The 27,980-nt window shown below is 35.0% G+C and overlaps 1 protein-coding gene across 7 annotated transcripts in view; it reads right to left on the bottom strand.

Annotated features, from left to right (window-relative positions):
* Nucleotides 3,118-27,980, bottom strand: part of LOC100860959 (CD36-like protein) — a 39,897-nt gene continuing 15,034 nt past the window's right edge. For 3 of the 7 annotated variants that reach the window (XM_013963209.2, XM_013963210.2, XM_013963206.2), the window contains 12 exons: nt 27,690-27,850; nt 24,585-24,732; nt 23,983-24,162; nt 19,389-19,480; nt 17,212-17,258; nt 12,984-13,053; nt 10,114-10,301; nt 8,993-9,111; nt 7,757-7,830; nt 7,130-7,184; nt 6,146-6,310; nt 3,118-3,737 (listed from right to left, as the gene is read on the bottom strand). In XM_013963209.2, the coding sequence (XP_013818663.1) occupies nt 6,146-6,310; nt 7,130-7,184; nt 7,757-7,830; nt 8,993-9,111; nt 10,114-10,301; nt 12,984-13,053; nt 17,212-17,258; nt 19,389-19,480; nt 23,983-24,162; nt 24,585-24,732; nt 27,690-27,850 (1,299 nt within the window). In that variant the 3' untranslated portion in view covers nt 3,118-3,737. 7 annotated transcript variants of the gene reach the window in all.

Raw genomic sequence — 27,980 nt, 5'->3', positions numbered from 1 at the left:
GTTATGACCAACCTAGCCAGCATATTAAAAAGCAGACATTACTTTGCCAGCAAAGGTCTGTCTCGTCAAGGCTATGGTTCTTCCAGTAATCATGTATGGATGTGAGTTTTGGACTATAAAGAAAGCTGAGCACTATAGAACTGATGCTTTTGAACTCTGGTGTTGGAGAAGACTCTTGAGAGTCCCTTGGACTGCAAGGAGATCCAACCAGTCCATCCTAAAGGAGATCAGTCCTGGGTGTTCATTGGAAGGACTGATGCTAAAGCTGAAACTCCAGTGCTTTGGCCACCTGATGCAAAAAGCTGACTCATTTGAAAAGACCCTGATGCTATGAAGACTGAAGGCAGGAGGAAAAAGTGATGACAGAGGATGTGATGGTTGGACAGCATCACCGACTCATTGATGGACAGGGAGGCGTGTCCTGTTGCAGTCCATGGGATCACAAAGAGTCGGACGTGACTGAATGACCAAACTGGACTGAATTGCACCATTTGGAAATAGCATTTACAAGCTCAACAAGCAATGGGCAAAACTTAGTGAAATATTTATAGAAAATTTTAAAGTCTGCTGGATTTCCCCTCATCTCATTATACTTCTGTAGTTTTGCTCTCTTTATCTTTTTAGTCAGTCTGGTGATAAATCAAACTATTACCATGAACAGGTCAAATAAAGCTGTTACACAGGTAATTCAGTTTCAATCTTTCTTAAATCAGGACTCTTCCAATTTCTTATCTCTCTCTCTCTCTCTCTCTCTCTTTCTCTTTCTCTCTTTCTCTTTGGGATCCTTTGAAACTACAAGTTCTGATTCAGTAGGTCTGAGTTGGCAACTGAGATTCTGCATTTTTAGCAAGTTTATAGGTAATGCTAATGCATCTGACTCAGATTTCACACAGTTAAAAAACAAGACTTTAAAACATTTATGTCTGCCCTAACTATGTCACAGTTCTCTTCTTGAGAGTGTAGAATGGAGCATTTCTGAAATATTTGCATATAAGCTTACTAGCATCTGAGAACAGTTGGGAAAAGAAAACAGGAGTTAATATGTCAAAACTGGTATATAGACAGAACAGCAAATATACAATTATAGTAGCATATCAAACAGTATTGAAGTAAAGCACATTTAAAATTACAAATGGAAAGCAAATCATTTTCTAATAGAGGGAGTTTTTATTTTCACAAATATTTAAAACCGCAGCTGCCTTTGAGATAGGAAAGGAAAAAGCAGAGTATGCCTGTATGTATTTGATACCAGTATCCAACACTAACTCCTTATTAGTTCATTAGCTAAGCTTACTGCAAATAATTCAGAAAAGCAAACAGGTAATCCCATTTGTATATGCAGAACTATGTAATAGACAGTGATTATTTAAGTGGAGTGGTTATTTAAAGTTGTAGATGGGCCTGAAGAGGCAGACAAAGAGAAAGCAGCCACAGTGTATCTGATATATTGAACTTCAACCTGAAACTCTGAACTGACCGTTGCAACACACCTGCAACAAACTCCAGCTCTAAATATGGTCAGTGTATAGTTCAGACGTTGATAATGGGTTATGATAGACAGATTAATACATGTGTAAAATTCCAAATGCAAATATCCAGCATTTTCACAAGAACAAATTTTCATGGATAACCATCTTTCCTTATTACTACACCTTTTTTTCCTTTAAATTATATTACTTTTCCTGAAAACCAAAAGTTGTGGAGATTGTTCTCTTTCTTCACATTCTTTTCAGCGCACACCCATTTTAAGATGCTATAGATTCCTAACTTAGGTTAACTCCTTTGCACATGCTATTCATTTTCGAACTTCAGTTTTGAACAACTATAGTTTAATAGAGATTAAGCATACTTTAGAATGCAAATGTGCCACTTTACCAAATAGTACAGATTTTCTATGGAGTAAAGAATGAAGATTCATCCATGTGTACATTGACACTTTGCCTTGGTCAAACAAGTCACATGTTTAATACATTTTCAAAAATGCCACTCCCAACTCAGCACACGCACATTCACACAGAAACATACAGACATCCAAATCCACTTTTCATGTAAAAAATCTATGTCTCATGTATTAAAGGAAGTATATTTTCTATTGGGTATTTTTCATGTATTTTAGTAATGTTTGAGTATGAGTTCTTGTTCCTTTTATAATTAATATATAGAGTTTAGAGAAAGCATGGTGAGGAATGATAGGGTTTAGAATATGCATGTATTTACCTATAGACACATAAGTGAAAATCATTTTCCTGGTACCTACATACAATGGGATGCATTTCTATATGAAAATTTAAAAATGAATTATTGATTGGTTATGCAGTTTTGCCATGAGGTAGATATGTAATTTTCGTCCACTTCTTTTGAAGAGTTTCTACTATACAGCATCCAGTCCTACTTAGTTTAAGAAGTAAAGTTTCCTTTGTATTTCTCTTAGACTAGAATGTTCACAGATATCCTAATGCAAAGAGAGTAGACTTTTAAGTATCTGAAGAGAATGTCTTGGTTCGTAGATTTCCATACATTGGGAGGTTACTTTTTCCCTCCCAATTAAATGCAAGGACATTACATCAATACGTTTTGAGTATCTTCAGATTTTCAAAATATCATTCTGAATTGGTGGTATCTCATTGTGAGGTTTTCAGGGTTTAGCCTGGCAGCTAACATGAAGAAACTAAATTATTCTGGATTTTATTATCCAAGCAAACTAGTTACCAACAGTTTACGCTATAAACCTGTGTTTAAAACACAGAGAAGAATGTGGTCTATCTTCCTTTCTATGGGGAGCCTTTTTAGGAGGACTTGTGGTCTCAACCAGTAGTGAACCCCTGCTGAGGAAAGCAGGGTTTCCTACCAACATGCCATCTAATGAAAAGGAAAGATCCTTCATAATCTAGATTTTAAGTCCTGCGACTCTAAAGCATGGCCAAGTATCTTTTTATTTCATTTTCCCCAAACTGGCTCAAAAATTAGCTAAGGAAAAATCTTGTTAAGGTTGAATTTAGAAATAATATTTCAGAAGGAAATAGAGATTCATAAGAAATAAAAATTCAGATAGAATAATCAGATAGAAAACTAGAGCAAATGTTTTGTGACACAACAGGAATTGCACAAAGCACAAGATTTTGAGAAACAGTATCTTTTAATGTTTGAAACCAGTCTTTCTGGGGTGACTATGAAAGCAAGAAATATTACAACAAATAACTCTGAATGCACATTATGTACTTGATGATCTTCCGCACAATAATATCTGGATTATCATTTACACCTCTTAGTAATAGCACAGCATTCTGAAGTTTCCAAGCATAAGCTGTATGCAGCTGAGCAGAAAGATGAAAATTAGCTCAGGTTTCCAGAAGAGCTGGGCTTTCCTGGTGGCTCAGCTGGTAAAGAATCCATCTGTAATGCAGGAGGCCTGGGTTCAATCCCTGGGTTGGGAAGATCCATGGAGAAATAAAAATACTGGATTGTACCCAAGCCACATCTGTAGAAACTGAAATCCATTCCATTGTGAACATGTCGAATTTTAAAAGGTGCTTTTGTTGTTGTTCAAAGTATGGATTTTAATGACATTTTAATAATCCTTTGAAATGTGCTACTGCTCAGTGCAAAAAAAAAAAGGGACACAAGTTATTCAACTATAAGGTATATTTTGCAAAAATAAAGCATATTAAATCTTCATTTTGTAGGTCGATATTAATAATGGTCCTGATGTAACTGGTGCACAAAGACTCATTTGCTTCCTGGAAAGGAAAAGAAAGGTAAGTACTTACTGGAAAGCTGTGGAAAAATGAAACAGGTAATGTTTAAATTCTGTACTGAAGGTGTCATATTTTCTAGTGATTAGCCCAATTTCTCAAGCTGGAGAGAAAAATTCTATGATGCATTTTATGGATAAAGCAATTATTTTCCCATTCCAGGGAACATGGAAGTTTCCTCCCCAGCTCTCAAGAGCTGCACACAGTCAGATAAGGAGGGTCACTCATTATATCTGCTCTGCATGAGCATTTCCACTCCTTGCTGTCCCTTCAGACCATCCTCCGTTTAGCTGTGTATGTACTACTGCTTTAGAAAAGACTGTTGGCTCGTTCTCTTTGTGATCCATTGAGTAAAACCACACCTTCACTCTCCCACCTTTGCTTTATTCCCTCTAGTACATCCATCTCCTTATTTTTCAATTATCTATAAATCTTCCAAAAGGCATAATTGTTGTGATATTCAAAACTGAGGTTTGTTTAAGAACATCTATTATCTGGGATTTTTCTAAATCTAGTAAATAAATTAATCTACATAAAAAATTTTCTTCTCTATCTGAAAAGAAAAAAAAAAGATATGTCATTGTGTAAAAAGCAGTAATTTTCCTTGTAACAATCAGATGTTAAGGCAAAGCAGTATATTAATACATGTTGAGAAAGGAACTCTGGGAAGTTTTCAGTCTTTCGCCTTCATATAGCCAGGTACAAAACCATGATAACTGATGTTCAGGGCTCATTAAGCACTGATGAAATTGTTCATGTAGTTTCAATAGAGAACAATATAGAAAAAAATTTACCACTATTGTACTTCATTTTGAAAAGCATGTTTTTCCACTTGAACAAATTTTATTATATTTTAAATTTTCAGTGGATGATCTTTTTGTTTATTATATAAATTGGATTACTTTGTTTAATTATTATTAGACTGATGACAGGTCTTAAAGGTGATGCAATATATCCTTTATGTGTTATGATGTGAGTGTATTAGTTTAGCATTTTGAATACATTCTTATCAAATGGGTTGTAGGCAGAATTGTCCTGTCTTCTTTTTAGTAAGTAGTGACAGAAATCAGAAAGAAAGATTGAGGTGCCTTCCTAGGCTCAAACTCAAAATCTCATAATCCAAAAAAAAAAAATTGGTCCAAATTTTCCATTTAATTTTTCTTGACATTCACTTTGACTGATATCACACTTTGAAAATGGATAATTTTGCTCTGTTTAAATTTATGACTTTCAGAAATGACTCCATAATTTACAATGGATGATAATGAATCCTTGCTTATTGGAAACTCATAAAATATTATTAGGGAATAGCTGTGATAATTCGTGTAAAATCGTTACCATGACTTTGGCACATACTAAAAGCTCAGTAATTATCAATAGCAGCTCCAGAATTTCTACATAAGACAACTTAAAATCCGCGCTTGGATTGGAAGCATACAGTAACAAGACTTGTTTTAAGTTATGGTTTTTCATAGCAAGTATATTGCTTTTAATTTGATTGTATATATTTTTTGATGTTCCTGGAAAGATGGCAGATAGAAACTATGGGTCACACCTATGCCATGTATGATTATTAAAGAAAGGCTCAGGGAAGATACATTCAGGCATTCATTCCTCTGTGTATAAGAGGGCATGGGCAGTAGTATCTAAAGCACAGAGGCTTAAAACACCTCTATAGTTTTTGCCAAAACTCAAATCTGTCTGTATTTATCTGATTTTTCCTGTAAACTCTGAGTAATGTAATTTTGTTACAAACATTGTTTGTCTTCTGTTTTCTTGTACTGTTATATTCAATTTAAGCTCATGTATTGTAATCATTCATTAGGGCTTCCACATTACACATTTGTCGTGCACATTGTGATTTTGGATAGCATGTATATATGCAACAATCCTGTTCATATTAATACGCTATTTTCATTTTAAAGTGGCATATTTTATCTTATTTTATCTCTATCATTTATTGTTTTCATTTGTCATTAATTTTTAGCTCATGTACTTTTCCTTTTTATTTTCTCTTCCCTTGTAAATTCCAGTCTCCTCAAATATCCACCATCTTCAATTTTACATAAATTTCCTTAGTGACCTGTTAATTAGCTGTAATTTTAATATAATTAACTAGCTAGAAATAAGAAGTACATATATAGCTTTTGTGTAATATTCTTTGTCACACATCATGTGACAATTTCCTATTTTAGCCCATTCCTCCCAGATTCATTGATGTTTTAATTTTCATTAAGCTTCAAAACTTCAAGGACGTATCAGAAATGATAGTTGGCCAGACATGTGCAGAAATATTTATAGCCTAACTTGTAACCCCTTTTTGATGAAATAGCAAGTAATATATAAATGAATGTTACTAAAGCCATATATATATTGTTATATATTTTACTTACTTATTTTGCATTCTTCAGTCTACATGCACAGTATGATATTGTAAAAGCAATAAATATCACTGCACCAACACTCATTAAGATCATTTCTATCAGGGCAAGGAGGTTTATTTTTCCAGTCACTTGATTTTTGAACATTTCTGCCTTCTCATCACCAATAGTGGCAGTCTGCAATCAAGATAACTATTAGCATTATTTCATTTCATTAGCTTCACAAGTTACTCAAAACTCTCCACTTTTGTATCAGTCCTTTATGAAAACACTGTGTTAGTTATCTTCATAAGACAAGCCAATGAAAGTCCTTTTGTATATCAAAGAAAGCAATAAATGTCAAGGTTGAATATTTAGAGAAATACAATTTTCCTCCCTTGAACATGTTATATGCACTGACTTTATTGATCTATACAACAGTCTCATGGAAATATCTTTAAGTTTTCCAAAGAATGTTTCCTAGTGACAGAGGGAAATGGCAAAGGTCAACAGTTTCTTTCCTCTAAAGATTTCTGCAGTCCTTTTCCTAATTCTGTGGCTAATGGACTCCATGATTTGTACTAAAAATATCTTGTCAGGTACTTGGATAGACTGCTGACATTTATTCTTACTTGCTCATTATAAGCTTAACTTGCTTTTATTAGCACTATAATAGTCACAGTGAGTTCTTGGAGTTACATATATCTGTACCTCTTTCCTAGCACAAGCAGTATGATAAGAAAAATATTTTCTAGTCATATTATGAAAATAATCTAAAATTTTAGGAAGTACTTCATCTTCCAGAAATAAAAGCACTGGAAACTAATGTAAACCTTGATATTTCTGTGTAGCTTGGTTCTCTGAAAATATTTATGTATTTAATAACATATAAACTCGCTCATATAAGTAATGGAACATATACAACTTCAAATTCTATACATGTATATTCTATTTGCACACTTTGAAAGCTTTTTCTATGTTTATCATTTTTGGTGACTAATAGATAAAAATACTAACCTCATTAAGCCAAAGAATAGGCACCAAATAGTTGTGCTTCAGACCCTTTAATGCTCTGTAATAAACATTGAAAATAATTATGAAAATATATACTAAAATAATACAAATATTTAATACAAATGTTAGTAACTGCTAGTGTAAATAAGTGTTCAGAAATTTCTGAACATTTTAAAAAATTCTAAAAAATTACAAATTACTAAGTTTCTTGTTCCCTATAACGAATCCTTTAAATTTTAATATGTCTGTTTCTCAGATATCTTTCATTCCTATAAATCTTTCTAATACAGATTTCTAACCAGATTGACTTTTTGTAAGTATATATTTTCCCTTTTGATAATTTATACCCAGTAAACTTGAATTTTAAAAACAACTGTTATGGAAGTATTTGGACAACTAGCAAAATGAGCATTGTCACCAAATGCTAATACCAGAATATGTATAAATACCATATCAATAGGTACTAGATATAATTCTAAATTACAAAGTTATAAGCATTTAGTAATTATTTCATGATATTAAGCCAAAGAGAAGTTTTAATTTTGTACTATTTCTGCTTAATTTCATACATATATTCACTTTCTGACAAGAAAATACTAAAAATTTAATGAACCTGTTGAAGAGACTCACACAATATTTTTTGCTGGCTTAACTAGCATATTGATCTGCAGCCGTTGTGCAAATTGTAAAGTGAATCCAGTTATCTAAAAAGAGAGAAACTAAAATAATCACCAACTTCTTTTAAATAATTCATTTATAATATCCAAAACTTATTGTTATAGAAATTAAGGTGAAACTGTAGTACTTAAAACTTATGAAATTAATTAATTGAACATATTAAATATTATGTACATAAAACTTCATAATTACATTTTATGTGTATATGCACGAGTGTATACACACATGTGTATATATGCACACACACACAATTTCTTTGCCCAAACTACTATCAAGGTTTTCGTTAGATCTGTGATATTTTTGTGATTGGTTTTGGGAAATCAACAATAATAGTGAACTCATATAGTCAGTTTAAATCCTGAACTATATATGGTCAAAAATATATTCAGTCAGAACCTGTGTATCATCAGTATAATTACAGCATTACTTCTAGTATTATTTAAAATGAAATGTGGCTACTAAAATTCTAGCATGCCATTTAACTTTTGAAAAGAATATTTGAAATAAATTAAAAGTTGAAACTGTTACAGTACAGGAAACCTAATAGATTTTTCTAGATGCTAAGTATATCTTGCTTTAAATGCACATATACCCATAAAATCTTTTAGTTCCTTGTAATCTACAGTGTCCCCTCATATAAGCAATATTCACAGTTAAGTATAAAATGAGAATAAGATTGTAACTTATACTAAATTGTTTTAAGTCAATTATAATAATAACATCATTTCTATTCATGAATTATGAACAATTAAAAATGCTTATAAAATTTTATATGTTGAAAAAGTAAAATAGAGTTACTTTGGCATTTCATAAGCAACAATAGGAAGATAGCCAACATTTTTTTCCTTGAAGTAAAAGTAAGTAAATATACACACATCACTCTATGTAGACTAGATAACCAACAAGAGTCTACTATATACCACAGGGAACTACACTCAGTATTTTTTAATAAGGGAAAAGAATCTGAAATATATATATATACATATATATATAAATATGACTAAACCACTTTGCTATACACCTGCAATTATATGGCATTGTAAATCAACTATAATTCACTAAAAAAATTAATTTATCTACATTGTGATATAATAAATATCATAAATATGATTAACAGAAAGAAGAAAATTTAATTTTTCTTTCAGTAAAATGTACTAAACCAATCAGATCAATAATATATTTGCTTACAGGTTCAACATCTAAGTATGTGCTGTGTTCCTCTTCATTTGGACTTAAGCCTTCAATAGGTTCTGCAATTTCAGGACTTGCATGTAGAAAATGAGGAAGTGAAATGTACACAGGTCTTCCTGAAAAACAGTGTTTAAGAAACATTTGGGATAAATTATTTTCCTCATTTCATATAGCACTCAGAAAAGATTTCCTTGAAAATAAAGCTTTTTAACTTAAAAAAATAGAAAAAGAAACATAGAGTTGCCTTGAATAGAAATTGAGGGATAAGGGTGAGGGAAAAGTATTACATCTGATCACTTTTGATCAGAAATAAAACATAAACTTCTGTTGTTCATCCCTTAAGTGTTTATTTTCAATATATAAAGCTTAGCTACTGAACACATAGTTATTAATACAACCATATACCTTCATGTTTCAGGCAGTAATATGTCTCTGAGAATTTATTTAAGAGGCTTTTCTTTCTTTATTATCACCTACTAGGCTTTTCTTTCTTTATTCTCACCTACTCCAACATGAAGATAAGCAAAATGAGAGAGACTCCCAATTTATTGATTGAATCAACTTTTGTTTCAGAGACATCTTGAAATATGCTTACTTTTATTTACCATTTCCTAGTGTAAAAAAGTTACAAAAATGTCAGATAGATAAGTTGGGATGCTCAGAGTATTCTGAGAATTATTTTCATTTTGCTCTATATCTAAAAGGAGCAGAGATTTCTGCACAGAAAAGGAAACCGTCAAAAATGAAAGGCTGCCTAATGAGTGGGAGAAAATATTTGCAAAACGCATGATTAACATACAAAATATACAAGGAATTCACACAACTGAAAAAATAACGCAATTAAAAAATGAGCAGAGGACCTAAAGAGACATTTTCCAAAGTAGCTCAGGGAAGTATCAGTGTGGTTTTATCTAAATGAAATTTTGCAACACGGAAACAACTGGGGCCTTGAAAGTGGGACAGAAATGAAAGAAAAAGTCCTACTATTACCCTTACTTTCTGCCCTTACTGCTTTCTCACTTTAGATTTCTTGTAGAAAAGGAATCCTGAGTGAAGTTTACATTTTAAAGAATATTGCAGATTAGGCCATGAATTGTGACATGAGAACTTTTGCATACCTTCTTTGCATTTGCTAATATCTAGCACACCATATAAGGTGCAATCCTTGGAGATAATTTTTTCTGTGCAGAAACAATGGTTGTCTGGATTTTGAAGTGGAGATGCAAAAACCCTGGATGGAAGAACAAATCTATACACAGGGATTCCTTTTAGATTAATTTCGGCTCCAAACACAGCGTAAAATGACCTAAACACAGATAAGAAAGAGCTTCATTTGGGGAACCTCATTCTGGAGATTCTTTTTTCTTTATATTTATATTAAATTAATTTATATTGTTGCTTTAAATTAGAAAATCTGGATATAATCTTGTTAGAATTCTTGCTTAATTCCCTAGAAAAAAAGTTCTTGTAATCCTCTGTCCATGGAATTCTTTCAGGCAAGAATACTGTAGTGGGTAGCTATTCCTTTCTCCAGGGCATCTTCCCAACTCAGGGATCGAACCCAAGTCTCCTGCATTGCAGGCAGATCTGTCTGAGCCACCAGGGAAGCCCATTTTATGACACACCAAGGCTCAATACCTACCTGAGTATGAACTATTTTTACCTTTGTTTTCAAACTCTTCAGAAAATAATTTTTGTTTCAAAATTACTATGGAGTAGTTATATTGAAGGCATTTTCAGAGCTACTTTCTTCTGTAAATTAAATATTTATACAACTGGGCTTCCCTTGTGGCTCAGGTGGTAAAAAATCTGCCTGCAGTACAGGAGACCTGGGTTTGATCTCTGGGTTGGGAAGATCCCCTGGAGGAGGAAATGGCAATCCACTCCAGTATTCTTGCCTGAAGAATTCCCTGGACAGAGGGCTACAATCCATGAGGTTGCAAAAGAGTTTCGCATTCTTTTTCAGATTCTTTTCCATTATAGGTTATTGCAAGGTATGGAGTATAGTTCCTGTGGTTTACCCTAGGACCTTGTTGTTTATTTTATATAGAGTGGTATGTCTATGTCAATTCCAGACTCCTAGTTTATCCCTCTTCCACTTTCACCTTTGGCAACTGTCAGTTGATGTTCTATGTCTGTGAAACTGTTTCTGTTTTGTAAATGAGTTTATTTGTACCATTTTTAAGATTCCACAAAGAAGTGACATCATATGATATTTGTCTTTCTCTGACTTACTTCACTTAATATGGTAATCAGTAGATTCATCCATGTTGCTGTAAATGGCATTATTTCATTCTTTTTATGTCTTGAGTAATGGTCCATTGTATATGTACACCAGGTCTTTATCCATTCAGCTGTTAATGGGCATTTAGGTTGTTTGCATATCTTGCCTGTTATAAATAGTGCTGCTGAGAAACTGGGGTGCATATACCTTTTCTAATTAGAGTTTTTGTCTTTTCTGGGTATATGTTCAGGAGTAAGATTGCTGGCAACTCTATTTATATTTTTTAAGGAACCTCCATTCTGTTTTCCAAAACTGCTGCACCAGTTTACATTCTCATCAACAGTACGGAAGGGTTCCTTTTCCTCCACATCCTCTCCAGAATTTATTTGTAGCTGCTTTGATGATGATCATTCTGACTGGTGTGAAGTTGATACCTCACTGAAGTTTTGATTTGCATTTCTCTGCTAACTAGCAATGTTGAACATTTTTTTCACATGCCTATTAGTCATCTGTATGTCTTCTTTGGAGAAATGTCTATTTAGGTCTTCGGCCCATTTTTTGATTGGATTGTTGTTGTTGTTTTGATATTGAGCTGTGTCAGCTGTTTGTATCTCTTGGAGACTAAACCCTTTTGAGTTTGATTGATTGTGAATAATTTTTCCCAGGCTGTAAGTCCTTTTTAGATTTTGTTTGTGGTTTCCTTTGCTATGCAAAAGCTTCTGAGTTTTATTAGGTCTTATCTGTTTGTTTTTGCTTTTATTTCTATTGCCCTGGCGCACTAACCTAAGAAAACATTGCTGCTATTTATGTCAGAGAATATTTTGCCTAGGTCCTTTTCTAGGAGTTTTACGGTGTTGTTTCTTATATCTAGGTTTTTAGGCCATTTTGCATTTATTTTTGTGTATATTGTGTGAGTGTATTCTAGATAAGTTACTTTGTTTTAGACTTTCCTGATTTTTGAGGGAGACCTGTATTGCTATAAACATCCCTCTTATGACTGCAGTTGCTGCATCTCATAGACTTTGTTTGGTTATATTTTCATTGTCATTAGTCTCAAGGTATTTTTAATCTCCTCTGATTTCATCATAGATTTTTTTTTTTTAGTAGCATGTTGTTTAGTCTCCATGTAATCATTTTTTCTCATTTCTCTTTTTGTGGTTGATTTCTAGTTTTGTGCCATTGTGGTCATAAAAGATGCTTAAAGTAATTTCTAAGCATCTTAGAAATTGTTACATTTTTTGGAGCTTATTATATGTCTTAGTTTGTGGTCTGCCCTTTAGAATGTTCCATGTGCACTTGAAATGAATACACAGTAGTCTGGTTATCTTAGGATGTAATGTTCTAAAAATATCAATTAAGTCTAATTGCTCTGTTGTGTCATTTAGTATCTCTGTTGCCTTATTGATTTTCTGTAAGAACAATCTGTTCCTTGATGTCTGTGAGGATGCTGTGAACACACTGAGAATGAGGCTGCTATGGTGGGGCCATGCCCTACCATTTTACTAGTTTAGCAAAAGAAAGAGAATGTCTTGCTTAGAAATGAAAAAGAAGAAAATGATTTGCATTATGCAAAATATTCTTCTACAACTTTCAATTTTTTAAAAAGCTTATTAACATATGAATTCTGTATTTATTTTCAATACATCAAGAATATATTTTATTTTTCTCAAATATTATGATTATTAAGTATGAACTTCTGGGTCTGTGTTTTGTCACTTGGTGAAAGAATTCTGACTTACAGAACTGTATCAGTGACTGTCTTACCTGCAAATGTCAGCGGAAAAGAATCGTAGTACCTGAGTCTTCTCAATGAAAGGTGGAAATGTGGCTCCGTCTATTTAGAAATCAAGCCAACGGCAAGGGATTAGGTGGAGTATGTGTCCTAGAAAAATCTGGAAATCTTGACTTTAGCTTGGTTAAGAGAAATATGCAAACTGTACATATAACATTGATATTCTCCAGTAGCCACATTTAAAAAATAAAACAAGTATCAGGTATATTTTATATCACCCACCATATCCAAAATATAATTTAAACTTGTAATCAACATAATAATTAACAAAACTCCAGATCTAATATTTACTTACAGCCTATCTCTATTTGTTCTGGCTGCTTAAGTGTGAATATGGCTAGTAGCTACCGTATTCAACAAGTCTATACACATTCACTGGTATCCATTCATATTAACTTTTCCTACCCCTTAAAAATAAAGTTTAAAATGTGTACAATGGCAAAACCACAGGTTGTTAAAACTGTGATTGTGTTTACTTTTTGAAATCCCTACCATATATGTAGAGTAGCACTTTTCTTACCTTGAGGTTCATTTGGAACTCCTGTTTGGTAAATGTTGTTCTTACCTTAAATAGTGATTCATTCGTCTGCCCTAACAGCAGATTAATATTTTTAAGTCATTTATTTAATTCTCTCACTAAATAGAATTTCCTGAATATGTTGGGGAAAGCACACATGAAACTAAAAAGGACATTTATAGAGTTTATTGAATCTCTGCTATGGTTATGAGGGCTTCCCAGGTGGCTCAGTGGTAACGAATCTGTCTGCCAACCAAGATATGTGGATCCGATCCCTAGGTCAGGAAGACCCCGTGGAGAAGGAAATGGTAACCCACTCCAGTATTCTTGCCTGGGAAATCCCATGGACAGAGGAGCCTGGCAGGCTATAGTTCATAGGATTGCAAAGAGTCGGACACAACTTAGCAAGTGAACACTATAGTTATAATCCATGGCATACAGTGGATATAAGAAGAAATAGCTAGACAGTTCCTCCATTTACTCCACAAATGAATATCACCAAAATGAGCCACCACTGAATGTGTTTGTTCAAAACAGTAAAACCTATCCTTCAATTATGAATACATGCTCTTTTTTGGTAACTGCACTAACCTTGTGATCTTATTACATTACACTTCCACTCTTGTGATAAGTGAAATGCAACAGATGATTGCAGTGAATTAGATCATGATATTAAGAGTATGGAAAATTGAAAATTAGCTTAAATTCCCAAGATTGTTCCTAAATGGGCATTGTCTATGACTACCTTCCCAACACCTTAGTCATAAAAGAAAAGAATGTATTGAAAATCTGTAAAAAAAAAAAAATCATGAAATATCATTGAAGATTATGTCATAGAGACCAGCAATTATAGTGGGTCATGATCATAAGATAACTGATGTTAGCCAGGCTCTCGTTCTTTAGTACATCCAAATGTAAATCAATATTATCAGTTTATATCTCTTTAAGTTTGTTGAAGAAGGTAGAGGAAGTATTTCAGAATCATGATTAAAACTCCTTAGAGCCTTTTCATTAGTCTCTTTTCCTAGTGCAGTAACCAAGAATCTCTCTCACAGGGTTTCATCAGAGACCCTGGCCTGTCTAATCAACCTTTGCTCCTAGTTAATTTTGCTATTTTCTTCTTTCTTTTAACTTTGTGCCTGATGCTCATGTATTTATGTTATTATCATTAATAAGTCCACTTCCCTGGTTGCTCAGATGGTAACGCGTCTGTCTACAATGCAGGAGACCCGGGTTCGATCCCTGGGTTGGGAAGATCCCCTGGAGAAGGAAATGGCAATCCACTCCAGGGCTATTGCCTGGAAAATCTCATGGACAGAGGAGCCTGGTAGGCTACAGCCCATGGGGTCGCAAAGAGTCGGACACGACTGAGCGACTTCACTTCACTTCACTTCTACCTGCTTTTTAAAAAAATATCTTTGTTTCTTAGTTTTGGACAAAACAATGTTTAATTTTTTCTTAAACCCATAAAGACCCCTTTACTATTTAGGAGAAGCACAGTATATTTCAGCTTCCCAGGTGGCTCAGTGGTAAAGAATCTGCCTGCAGTCCAGGAGACACAGGTTTGATCCCAGGGTCAGGAAGACCCCCTGGAGAAGGAAATGGTAGCCCACTCCAGCATTCTAGCCTGGGAAATCCCATGGACAGGGGAACCTGGAGGGCTACAGTCCATCGGGTTGCAAGAGAGTCAGATAGAACTTAGTGACTAAACAACAGCGTATTTCTGTCTCTATCTGAGGGTACAGTATGAAGTTTATGCTTATGAAACTACTAGAGTTAGTGGTATTGGTACACTTGACAACTTATTGGAAGAAAGAACTACTTAGAAAAGAATTTCTTCATACACTTCATGACTCAAAGCGCACTACAAAGCAAAGTTAACAATGGTTTTGCTGGTTTTTTTCTACGAGTGTTAAAAATTAAGTAAAGTAGAAAATTAAGTAAACATGCAAAATTCATCAGCACATTTGCAAAAGTAAACACTTCCTATGTTTGCTTTCTATTCCCTACCTTTTATCTAACTTTGTATTTAACATTTTTCATCTTTATTATATTACTTTCCTATAAAGTATTGCCTAACTGACTTTATAAACATTATACTGTTCTTCGGGGCTTCCCTAATAGCTCAGTTGGTAAAGAATCCACCTGCAATGCAGGAGACCCCGGTTCGATTCTTGGTTGGGAAGATCCCCAAGAGAAGGCATAGGCTACCCACTGAAGTAGTCTTGGGCTTCCCTGGTGACTCAACTGGCAAAGAATGTGCCTGCAATACGGGAGACCTGGGTTCAATCCCTGGGTTGGGAAGATCTGCTGGAGAAGGGAACAGCTACCCATTTCAGTATTCTGGCCTGGAGAATTCCATGGACTGTATAGTCCATGGGGTCACAAAAAGTCAGACGTGACTGAGTGACTTTCACTTTCTGCTTCTTAGCAACTGAAAGCTCACTTCATGGTATTTGATTTAGCTTTTTATAATTGCACTTCTTAACTGATGCTTTTGAACTGTGGTGCTGGAGAAGACTCTTGAGAGTCCCTTGGACAGCAAGGAGATCCAACCAGTCCATTCTGAAGGAGATCAGCCCTGGGATTTCTTTGGAAGGAATGATGCTAAAGCTGAAGCTCCAGTACTTTGGCCACCTCATGGGAAGAGTTGACTCATTGGAAAAGACTGTGATGCTGGGAGGGATTGGGGGCAGGAGGAGAAGGGGACGACAGAGGATGAGATGGCTGGATGGCATCACTGACTCGATGGACGTGAATTTGAGTGAATTCCGGGAGTTGGTAATGGACAGGGAGGCCTGGCATGCTGTGATTCATGGAGTCGCAAAGAGTCAGACATGACTGAGCGACTGAATTGAACTGAACCATACTCTAAATCTAAGTACGTAGTACTTTTTCCTAACTCTAATTCAGAATGTTCACTTTTGCATACATTTCTCATTGTTAGGTTACCGGTAACCTTATTTTTGTTGTTGTTGTTCTTTTCTCTCTCTTTCTGACCATCTTATTCAAAATAGAGCTCTGCTTAAAAGTTCACTGATTCTACTTCAGCTTGAAATCCTTGGAGGCATAACTTACCTTTTTAAATTATGTTGATATTTTAATTCTTTCAGGTTTAAGTGATTATCTATACAGTATTTACAAAGGTGTAATCACTACTCTAAACCTCTCTAATGTTTTACTTCTGTGGTCAGGAAGGAGTTCGTTACGTGTACAAAACAAACATTTCCCCGGAATGCAGTAAAGGCTCATCCTTGGTGGCTAATTTTGAGAAATTTCATCACATTACACATATATTTACTAAGCCTACATAAAAATAGAGACTCTGAATTACGTTGTAGGGATACAGAGATATGTAAATGCATACCCTCAACTCCAAGAATATTGTAAATATGGAAGTGGATTTTGGGGAAATAGCAGTTGGTTTCACTGTGATTATTACCACAAACCATATGCTCTTTTGGGCTTCCCTGGTGGCTCAGACAGTAAAGAATCTGCCTGTGATGTAGGCGACTGGATTCAATCTCTGGGTCAAGGATATCCCCTGTAGAAGGGAATGGTTACCCATTCCAGTATTCATGCCTGGAAAATTCTTTGGACAGAGGTTGCAGTCCATGGGGTTGCAAAGAGTTGGACTGGACTAAGTGATTAACACTTTCTTTTTCACTTTCATATGCTCTTACCTGTACCATTAATCATTCCACAATAACTTGGCCAATAGGAGAGATGCCTTAGGAATAAAAAGGAAAAAAGAAAATGATCATTTGAAGAGCACCTTTCTCACATCACTTTTTCTATTATGATTCAGTAAGTCTGCTAAAATAATAACTATTGATTAGCCTGTATGTGACAAATGCTAAGTTTAAGAAATGTTTTAAGCCATTTGGTCTATGTTTTGCTTGAAGTCTGAATCTTGTTGAGATAAAGGAAGTGCCTGAAGCAATTAAGTGACCAGATTATAAAACAAAAACTGCCAAATGTCGTTAATTAGAAACCACATGGAACAGAAACAGTTCTGCAAAAAGAAAATTGAGAAATACTTGTCCAAAATTTTGACCTTTTAGGAGAAAGTTCCCCACCTAGGGAGAAATGGATTATTTGATAGTATGTTTTATTCACACTGAATAGGATGAAGATATTAAATGGTTAACTGATATAAACTCAGTGTGAAGGATAAGAAGGGAGTGTAGAGGAGAAAAGAAAGAGAAGCAGATATTGGATCAATAGAGATTAGAAACATGGATAATCAATTTATACTTTCCACTTCTTTTAACTCTTGCATGAACTGGCATTTAAATAGGGCAAAGTTTATTAATTTATACTCTGGTACCTGCATAAATTTTATATATATATATATATAAAATATTTATTTATATATGGAAACAATGAAAACAATAGTGGTGATAGTTTCTCTGCATACTCAGACACTTTTTGGTGATAGGAAATGAGTTTTTCACACTCCTAACATATCATCCAGTAAGATGTCAAGGCAAGTCGTTGCTTCTTTTTTAAACAGAATAAGCTGCTCAGTCTGCCATGTTTAGTCTTGCCATGGTCAAGTAACCATGGTCTTGCCATGGTTAAAGTAACCTTGTCCTAATCTCAAACTCTTGTGAAGTTCTTACTCCAATTAGGAGTACTTAGTAATTCTCCTCAAAACCTCTCTCTAATATTGAAATGGAAGCAATGCTCATTTCCTCTATATACAGACACCGATGTGATTCCCCTAAAATGAGCATTTAGAAATATTTTTTTCCCTCCATTAGACTTTTATATTAAAAAAAAAGTGTGATTAGGTCTCTGTAGAAGGAAAAGGATTACATGAGTATTTAACAGTTTTATGCAATTTTTTAGATAACTCAGTGTCACATAATGATTAATCTATAAAAATATTTCATCTCTTTTGATTTTGATCACTTTATTCTTTGTCAGGAAATCACTGATCTAAAACTAATTTTAACTTTGAAGAGAAACTTCTGTCTCCCTTGATATTTATTGAGGTTCTTCCTGTTTTAGACACGATGAATTAGGTGTACTCCAGATAAATAGGCAGGAGTTAGGGAAAAGTAGGAAATCATGGCTGTATGAATGTATCTCATTCTATTACTACTTCACAGGAGGTGTGCTTTTTATTTTTCAAGTTTAATATGTCAGTTTTAGAAAAGGAAATAATAATTCCATTTTGTGTTGATAAATATTTTAAAAAGCTGAGTTATCAATAAAATCATTTTGAGAAAATTTTGAAAGAGAAAGTCATGAAAGCATTGGCATGGATTCATTAAGCTGCCATATTTACAGACATACTTTGTCATGTCCTGGGAATGAGCAGTGTTTATATTTCATGCTCAGTTCAGTCGCTCAGTCGTGTCCGACTCTTTGCGACCCCATAAATCGCAGCACGCCAGGCCTCCCTGTCCATCACCAACTCCAAAAATAGAACATCAGTAAGATATACTGGATGCTAAAATGATGAGTTGACATATTGATTTTCTTCCTTTTCATTTGCAGTTATGTAATTTTATGGTATATGATAATACCAGTTATGCAGCAGAGATGGAAATAGTCCCTTTAGATTTCTTTATGTAAGAAAACTTGTTCATCAAGATTAATCCTCCAGTGGGGCTGATGCTCAGCACCTATGCACTAGTGTGATCAGTTGTCACAACTAAAGGTTTAATGCCTGATAGACCAGGAGTTTCTAGGGCTGAGATATAGGCAGCTCTGTTCCATAGGTTGATGCCTGTGCCTTACCAGTTGGTAAATAAGTTTCTCGTCTGCCTTAGAGTATCCTAGTCTCACACACACACACACACACACACACACACACACACACACACACACACTTTGCTTGAATACTTACTTTTTGCCTTTATATGTGTCAATTCTGGCAACTTTGCTTATGTCATCTTTTCCACTGAAAACTTTATAAACTCCATCTGTAGTATTGTTGTACTGAAGAGATTCATACAAGAAAAAATTACTTCTAAAACAAGCCATGCTTTCCAAATTATAAAATATGTAATTAACTCAATTTTGCATTTCTCAGACATTAGTTGTTCACAACTATTTTGTGTGATTTGAAATATATAAGCAAATAAATTTTCATAATTACTGATTTTTAGTATTTTTATAAAAACAAGATATAGAAGGTGCCTAGAAACAAGTGCTAGATGCTGAGACAAAGGAAGAAAACATATCAGAAGCTGACATGATCCAACTCCACTATTTACTAGCATGTGAGATGACTGCAATTGTGTAGTAGTTTGTTGTAATTCTATTCTTTGTTATAATTAAGCCAGAAAGGCCATTTTGATCACTAGTCCTGTTATATTGAGGTGAGGGGATAGGGAACAAATCCTATGAGACCATGTCATATTTCTAGAAATTTTCTCTGTTATGATCTTTGAAAGTGGTTACTAAAAATCACGATGGTATGATCACTCACCTAGAGCCAGACATCCTGGAATGTGAAGTCAAGTGGGCCTTAGAAAGCATTACTACGAACAAAGCTAGTGAAGGTGATGAAATTCCAGTTGAGCTATTTCAAATCCTGAAAGATGATGCTGTGAAAGTGCTGCACTCAATATGCCAGCAAATTTGGAAACCTCAGCAGTGGCCACAGGACTGGAAAAGGTCAGTTTTCATTCCAATCCCAAAGAAAGGCAATGCCAAAGAATGCTCAAACTACCGCACAATTGCACTCATCTCACATGCTATAAAAGTAATGCTTAAAATTCTCCAAGCCATGCTACAGTATTACGTGAACCGTGAACTTCCAATTGCCAACATCTGCTGGATTATGGAAAACGCAAGAGAGTTCCAGAAAAACATCTATTTCTGCTTTATTGACTATGCCAAAGCCTTTATTGTGTGGATCACAATAAACTGTGGAAAATTCTGAGAGTGATGGGAATACCAGATCACCTGACCTGCCTCTTGAGAAACCTGTATGCAGGTCAGGAAGCAAGTTAAAACTGGACATGGAACAACAGATTGGTTCCAAATAGAAAAAGGAGTACGTCAAGGCTGCATATTGTCACCCTGTGTATTTAACTTATGTGCAGAGTACATCATGAGAAACGCTGGGCTGAAAGAAGCATAAGCTGGAGTCAAGATTGCCTGGAGAAACATCAATAACCTCAGATATGCAGATGACACCACCCTTATGGCAGAAAGTGAAGAGGAACTAAAAAGCCTCTTGATGAAAGTGAAAGGAGAGTGACAAAGTTGGCTTAAAGCTCAACATTCAGAAAATGAAGCATGGCATCTGGTCCCATCACTTCATGGGAAATAGATGGAGAAACAGTGGAAATAGTGTCAGACTTTATTTTTGGGGGCTCCAAAATCACTGCAGATGGTGACTGCAGCCATGAAATCAAAAGACGCTTACTCCTTGGAAGGAAAGTTATGACCAACCGAGATAGCATATTCAAGAGCAGAGACATTACTTTGCCAACAAAGGTCCGTCTAGTCAAGGCTATGGTTTTTCCAGTGGTCATGTGTGGATGTGAGAGTTGGACTGTGAAGAAAGCTGAGTGTTGAAGAATTGATGCTTTTGAACTGTGGTGTTGGAGAAGACTCTTGAGAGTCCCTTGGGCTGCAAGGAGATCCAACCAGTCCATTCTAAAGATCAGTCCTTGGGTGTTCTTTGGAAGGACTGATGCTAAAGCTGAAACTCCAATACTTTGGCCACCTCATGTGAAGAGTTGACTCATGGAAAAGACTCTGATGCTGGGAAGGATTGAGGGCAGAAGGAGAAGGTGACGACAGAGAATGAGATGGCTGTATGGCATCACCCACTCGATGGACATGAGTTTGAGTGAACTCCAGGAGTTGGTGATAGACAGGGAGGCCTGGCGTGCTGTGATTCATGGGGTCACAAAGAGTCGGACACGACTGAGCAACTGAACTGAAAGATTAGATGGTCTTCCCAGGTGGCACTAGTGGTAAAGAACCTGCCTGCCAATGCATGAGATGTAATGAGAGGTGGGTTTGACCCCTGGGTCAGGAAGATCCCCTGGCGAAGGGAATGGCAACCCACTCCAGTATTCTTGTCTGGAGAATCCCATGGACAGAGGAGCCTGGTGGGCTACAGTCCATGGGGTCACAAAGTCAAACATGACAGAAGTGACTTAGCACGCATGCAAGCACACAAAGATAAAATTGTTGTTGTTTAGTCACCCAATTGTGTCCAACCCTTTGTGACCCCATGGATTGCAGCACGCCAGGCCTCCTTATCCCTCACTCATCTCCCAAAGTTTGCCCAAGTTCATCCATTGCATTGGTGATGCCATCCAACCATCTCATCCTCTGATGCCCTCTTCTCCTTCTTCCTTCAACTGTTCCCAGCATCAGGGACTTTTCCAATGAGTCAGCTGTTTGCATCAGATGACCAAAATATTGGAATTTCAGCTTCAGCATCCATCCTTCCAAAGAGTATTCAGGGTTGATTTCCCTTAAGATTGGTTGGTTTGATCTCTTTGCTGTTCAAAGGACTTTCAGGAGTCTTCTCTAGCACCACAGTTCAAAGGCATCAATTCTTTGGCATTCTGCCGCCTTTACAATCCAGCTCTCACAACTGTACATGACTACTGGGAAGATTATAGCCTTGACTATACAGACCTTTGTCAGAAGAGTAGTGTCTCTGCTTTTCAACACACTGTCTATGTTTGTCATAGCGTTCCTGCCAAGAAGCAATCACCTCTGATTTCATGGCTGCAGTCACTGTCTGCATTGATTTCAGAGTCCAAGAAAAGGAAATCTGTCACTACTTCCACTTTTCCCCCTTCTATTGCCATGGAGGAATGGAGCTGGATGTCACGATCTTAGTTTTTTTTAATATTTAGTTAAGCCGACTCTTTCAACCTCATCAAAAGGGTCTTAGTTCCTCTTCACTTTCTGCCATTTAGAGTGGTATCTTCCACATATCTGAGGATGTTGATGTTTCTCCCTCCTATCTTGATTCCAGCTTGTGGAATCCAGCCTGGGATTTCTCATGATGTATTCAGTAAATAGGTTAAACAAACAGGGTAATGGCAGACAGCCCCATTATACTCCTTTTTCAATCTTAAACCAATCAGTTGTTTTATACAGGGATCTGACTTGCTTCTTGACCCCCATCCAGGTTTCTCAGGACAGGTAAGATATTGTGATCCACACAGTCAAAGGCTATAGCACAGTCAGTGAAGCAGAAGAAGATGTTTTTCTGGAATTCCCTAGCTTTCTCTAGGTTCCAGTGAGTGTTGGCAATTTGATCTCTGGTTCCCTTCTTTTTCTAAACCTAGCTTGGACATCTGGAAGTTCTTGGTTCACATAATTCTGAAGCCTAGCATGAAAGATTTTAAGCATGACCTTACTAGCATGGGAGATGAGTGCAGTAGTCTGATAGTTAGCACATTCTTCAGTTAGCTCCTTCTTGGGAATTGGGATGAGGATTGACCTTTTCCAACACTTTGGCCACTGCGAGGCCTTCCAGATTTGCTGACATATTAAATGCAACATCTTGATGGCACCATCCTTTAGGGTTTTGAATAGTTCTGCTGACATCCATCACATCCACTAGCTTTATTAACAGCAGTGCTTCCTAAGGCCCTCTTGACTTAAAGATTGGATACACAGGATTAAAAACAGGATTAGCCAAGGAAAAAATTGAAAGTCTTTGAGTTAAATACTAGTAACTGAATTTATTATCTCTTAATGCTTTCTTAATATATATAACCTTGCATTTCTAAAAACTGTAGTAAAATAGCAATGATGAACTGGAGACTATAACTTTTGTATAGTGACAAGCGTCATCATAGTCAAAATTTCAATTCAGTAGTCAGATTAGCCTATTTATAACTCAAAACATTAAGGAACAACTAAGTTCATCACCAAATTCACATTTTTTCTTAATTTCCATACTGTCATTTCATCACTTTAGTAGATTACTAATCAGCTATTAATAATTCTATGAAAATATGACATTGCTGATATATCAGGCTCATTGTGCTCAATTTTGGCTAAGTTTTAAATATTCATTTAAACAAATTTGTAAGACATCTAGAGGAGGAAGAATGACATGATGAATATATTCAACAGAAATAAATTAAAATGTGGCATTACCCTTGATTTTTTAAGATGGGAAGTCAAAGCCGAAAGATTGCTCAAAGACTTAGCAGCTTGCAATCTAATTTTAGACAGCTGTATATTTATCGGAGTAGAAACTTGATTAGATGTGGGTTTCTTAATTTTAAATTTAATTGTGAAAAATTAATTTGTTTCATGCAGATAAGTTAATTTTCCCTACTAGGAAAGCTAAATCCATGTGAATAGAGATTTTAAAAACTTACAGTTATGTATTCCCAGATCATAAATAGGGTTAACATACTAAATGATAAAATTATGAATTGCCAATGCCATTATATTTATATAGTTAGAGTCTAGCAGTATTGATGTTCATATTTGTTACTCACAGGGTAAAACACACCAACTGTGGTAGGAATAGAGTATGGAACCAAACTCAAGAATGGATCCTTATAGCCCCACAATAGTTCCTTTAGAGTTCTCTTTTGAAACATAAAAGAGTTTGAGTTTTTGATAAGTACATTGAGTATTATCTGAACAAATGTGCTTGGATAGAGATGGGGTGTAGCCTATAAAAAAAAAAAAGCACAGTGTAAGACACCAGTTGCAGTATTGATTTTTTACAAGAAATGGATAAATAGTACATCTAAGTTTAATAAAACTTTTAATTGTATCTCTAAAATTACTGCCAAATCTTTGCAAGATTAAAAGTGTAATGTTTCTTCTATTACATTTCTGTCTTGGCATGAGCCACAGGAAGAAGACTTTCAGTTAAATCCTACTTTTTAAAATGATACACTTTAAATGGTTCTCTCAATTTAGTTGATTATTCTATGATCTTGTCATATTTCCAGATGATTGTAATTCAAAATGTCATAAAAATACATTTTCATCAAAATTACAAATGATATCTGATGATAGTTCTAATCATGAAATTAATTACAGAGGATTCTAAAGCATTACACAATCAATAATATTGTTGTCTACTCACTGCTACAGCCAGGTTGAGAACAGTGAATGTGTCATTCTCTGTTCCAACTGATAGCGAGGGTTCAAAAATGGCACCTTTGGGCCGTAGGAAAGAAACTGTGTGGGTCTTAGAGTCTTGGGTTATAATATCCTTGGCTAGATAACGGACTCTGAAAAACAGAAGTAAAAAGAAAATTCAGAAAAATCATTGTCACAAATGCCATTCATTCATGCAGTAAATAAATTTTTTGAGTATGTAGATGGTCAGAAATTAGGCTAAACAAGTAAGTTAAAAAGATATATATGCCAGATGCTGAGTCTTGCAAATTAGAGAAGGCCGGGGAGAGGTGTCTTAGTTGTGCACAGCAGGGAAGAAAGGATGTGTGTTATTATAGGAGTTTACATAGACTCTGTGGGAAAACACAGAACAGGTACAGACCCAGGCTAGGCATGATTATGGTGGGGATAATGGACAGGATACAATTCCACATAAGTAGACTGAGGGACAAATAGAAGTGTAGTTAAGCAAAATAGTGTTGAAAATAGCATGTATGAGACGTAAGGACATGGTGTAATTTTGCACATGCAGATGTTTCAGTATATTTGGTTTACAGAGTCAGAGTAAGGAGAGTGGTGGAAATAAGATTACTAAAGTAAACAAGACCTGAAACATAAAAGGTTGTACCCCATACTCAAATGTTTAGTTTTTTATCCTGAGGTCAGGAGGAGACAGTAGAGAAGTTGAAGGAAGGGACAGTAAGAGCACGTTTCCTTATTAGATAGTCTGTTCATAGTGAACAGACTTTCCTGCACCGACTTTTTCATAATTTCCAGCATTTTAATGAAAACTAAAGGTATCTAATGAAATATAATTTCCACTTTACAGGTCAATTTCCCTCCATCCCTTCCTCATATATTGTATATTTATTAGTTCTGAGCTCCTGGCTCTAACATCTCTAGGCAAAGTACCAACCACTTTTTTTAGGAATGTGGTGAAGGGTTGTTATTATGGAAACAAAATCTTTTGCAATTAACAAGATATTTACTGAGATGAAATAAGGTATACATTGCACTGTCCTATATTTAACTGTCTATTATTTGAGGTTAAAATAGGTATCTATTATTATCTAAGATAAAGACTGAAACAAAATCATGGGACTGAAATGTTTAAAATATAACAAATAAAAAAATCACACATTTCAATCAGGCATAATAAAAATGTAAAATTCATGTAAGGTAGGTATTATGAGTGTTTTTTATCCCCAACCACAGTGCCTGGTACTTGGTAAGTTTTCAACAAAAACTTTTTGAACAAATAATTAATGTTTTACATTATCTCAAAAAAGGACTCAGAAAAGATAGAAATACATTTTACTGTTAATATAATTTCTTCAAGATTTTATCATTTACTTTTCTCCGAGTCCTGTAAACATGCAAATAATATAAAAATCTGAAGCAGCATCCAGGACAATCTATTATCAGTCAATTACTGTTTTCTTTCTCTTAGATAGTTGTATTTTAAATTTAGATTATCTATTATTAACATCTAAAATTAAAGTGCTCCGATTTTCAGGAATATTTATGTGTCCTAATAATTGAGATGATAGTAAAACAATTGTGACCAAATTCTAGTTTTACTTAGTTGTACTTGCAACACTGAACCAGTATATGGCGCTCACCAAGAGAAAAATCCTTTAAACTGAGGCCTGTGTTTAGAATGTACTTTTAGAAAGAGAAGATAATCACTCAGTTTTTGGTTTAAAAATTAGAATACAGGGAATTCCCTGAAAGTCCTTTGGTTAGCACTTAGCAATTCTACTTCAGGGGAGCACAGGTTTGATCCCTAGTCAGTAAACTAAAATCCTAATCCTTGCTAAGTTTAGTCTCTTTTCTTACTTTCATAGTTAGAAAAGTCACAGTCTTGTAATTTAGATAGAAGAAAAGGTACACAAAAATCTTAGTTGCCAGTTCCTAGGTCTGTGTGAACATGGTAAATCATTTCACAGCTCCTGGAATGAGTTTTTTAAATTTATAGGATGAAACTTTCTGGCAAATTATTTCCCATTAGTGCTGATACCTAAGATTCTTTTCAAAAGTGTGTTAAACTGTTAAGGCATGGAAAATAAAGGTACAGCTTATTCAGTCTCAGTACTGTACAAAATGAAACTACTAACTGAATAAAAGTACCCTTAAGACCTGGAAAATAGTTTAAATAGAAATCCTTTGCAAGTATTGTAGTTATGTAAAATCAGTTTAATGCTGTGATTCTCAAATTTGAGTATGTATTGAAATCCCCAGAATATTTGTCAAACTCATTACTAGGCTCATAACCAAGTATATCTGATACATTTGGTCTAAGGTGCGGCCTGAGATATTGCATTTCTACCTAATTCCCAGGTGATGTTGATGTTGCTGGTCCAGAAACCACAGTTTGAGAACCACTCATAGAACCTACATTTTAAGTTTGAGGATTTTAAAATACTCTGGTTGTTAAATTTTTGATCGATTTAAAAAATTTAGCTCGCATATGTTAGAGCTGTTTTTTTAAATTTTCTGTTTTACTTTTTTAATATTTATTTTATATAGTCTAATTGATTACAGTGTGGTGCTAGTTTCAGTTTTACAGCAGTGATTCAGTTACATATGTACAGACACACACACACATATATATAATATATACACTTCTATACGTATCTATTCTTTTTTCAAATCCCTTCCCCATGTAGGTTATTACGTAACATTGAGCCGAGTTACCTGTGCTATATGGTAGGTCCTTGTTTGTTATCTATTTTAAATACAGCAGTGTGGATAGGCTGGGAGTTTGGAATTGACCTGCAGATGCTGCTAGAGTTGAGAACAAATGCCACAAGGGTAAAACACTGGTAACTTCTTAAATATAGAGCAGTTAATTGATGCTGGTAAATTCATAATAAAATCTGTATTTCTTTTACTCATTAAATCCTTAGATTAGGGTTTTATTAATATATAGGCAGAAACAAATATTTCAGTGTATGTTAATGGCAAGAAAGTAATAAATACATTTTAATACAGTGACATTTGTCAAGTGGAAGCTTTTTCAGAAATACCTGTCTTCAAGGAAAGAGTGCCACGTATTTTGGGGACTCACCTGTACGTGTAAGGACCTCTTTGCTTAACTTTAATTTTGCTGCTATTAAGTGCCACTTCGTCTGGATTCTGCACATCAAATATCCAAAACTGTCTGTAAACATTAGCACCTGCTTTAACCCAATTTTTAAAAGCAATTGTACCTTCTTCAAGGACAGATTCCTGTGAAAAAGAAAACAAGTTTGGGTTACTTCTTTGTAGTCAATAAGGGCACTTGTGGGAGCTGCAAACCTTTATTAGTCAATGAAAGGACTAAGCTCAAGTACTTGCATGTGAGAACTTCTGCAACCTG

Source organism: Capra hircus, chromosome 4, assembly GCF_001704415.2.
Source record: "Capra hircus breed San Clemente chromosome 4, ASM170441v1, whole genome shotgun sequence".
Classification (NCBI taxonomy): domain Eukaryota; kingdom Metazoa; phylum Chordata; class Mammalia; order Artiodactyla; family Bovidae; genus Capra; species Capra hircus.
This window is presented reverse-complemented; position numbering and strand designations above follow the sequence as displayed.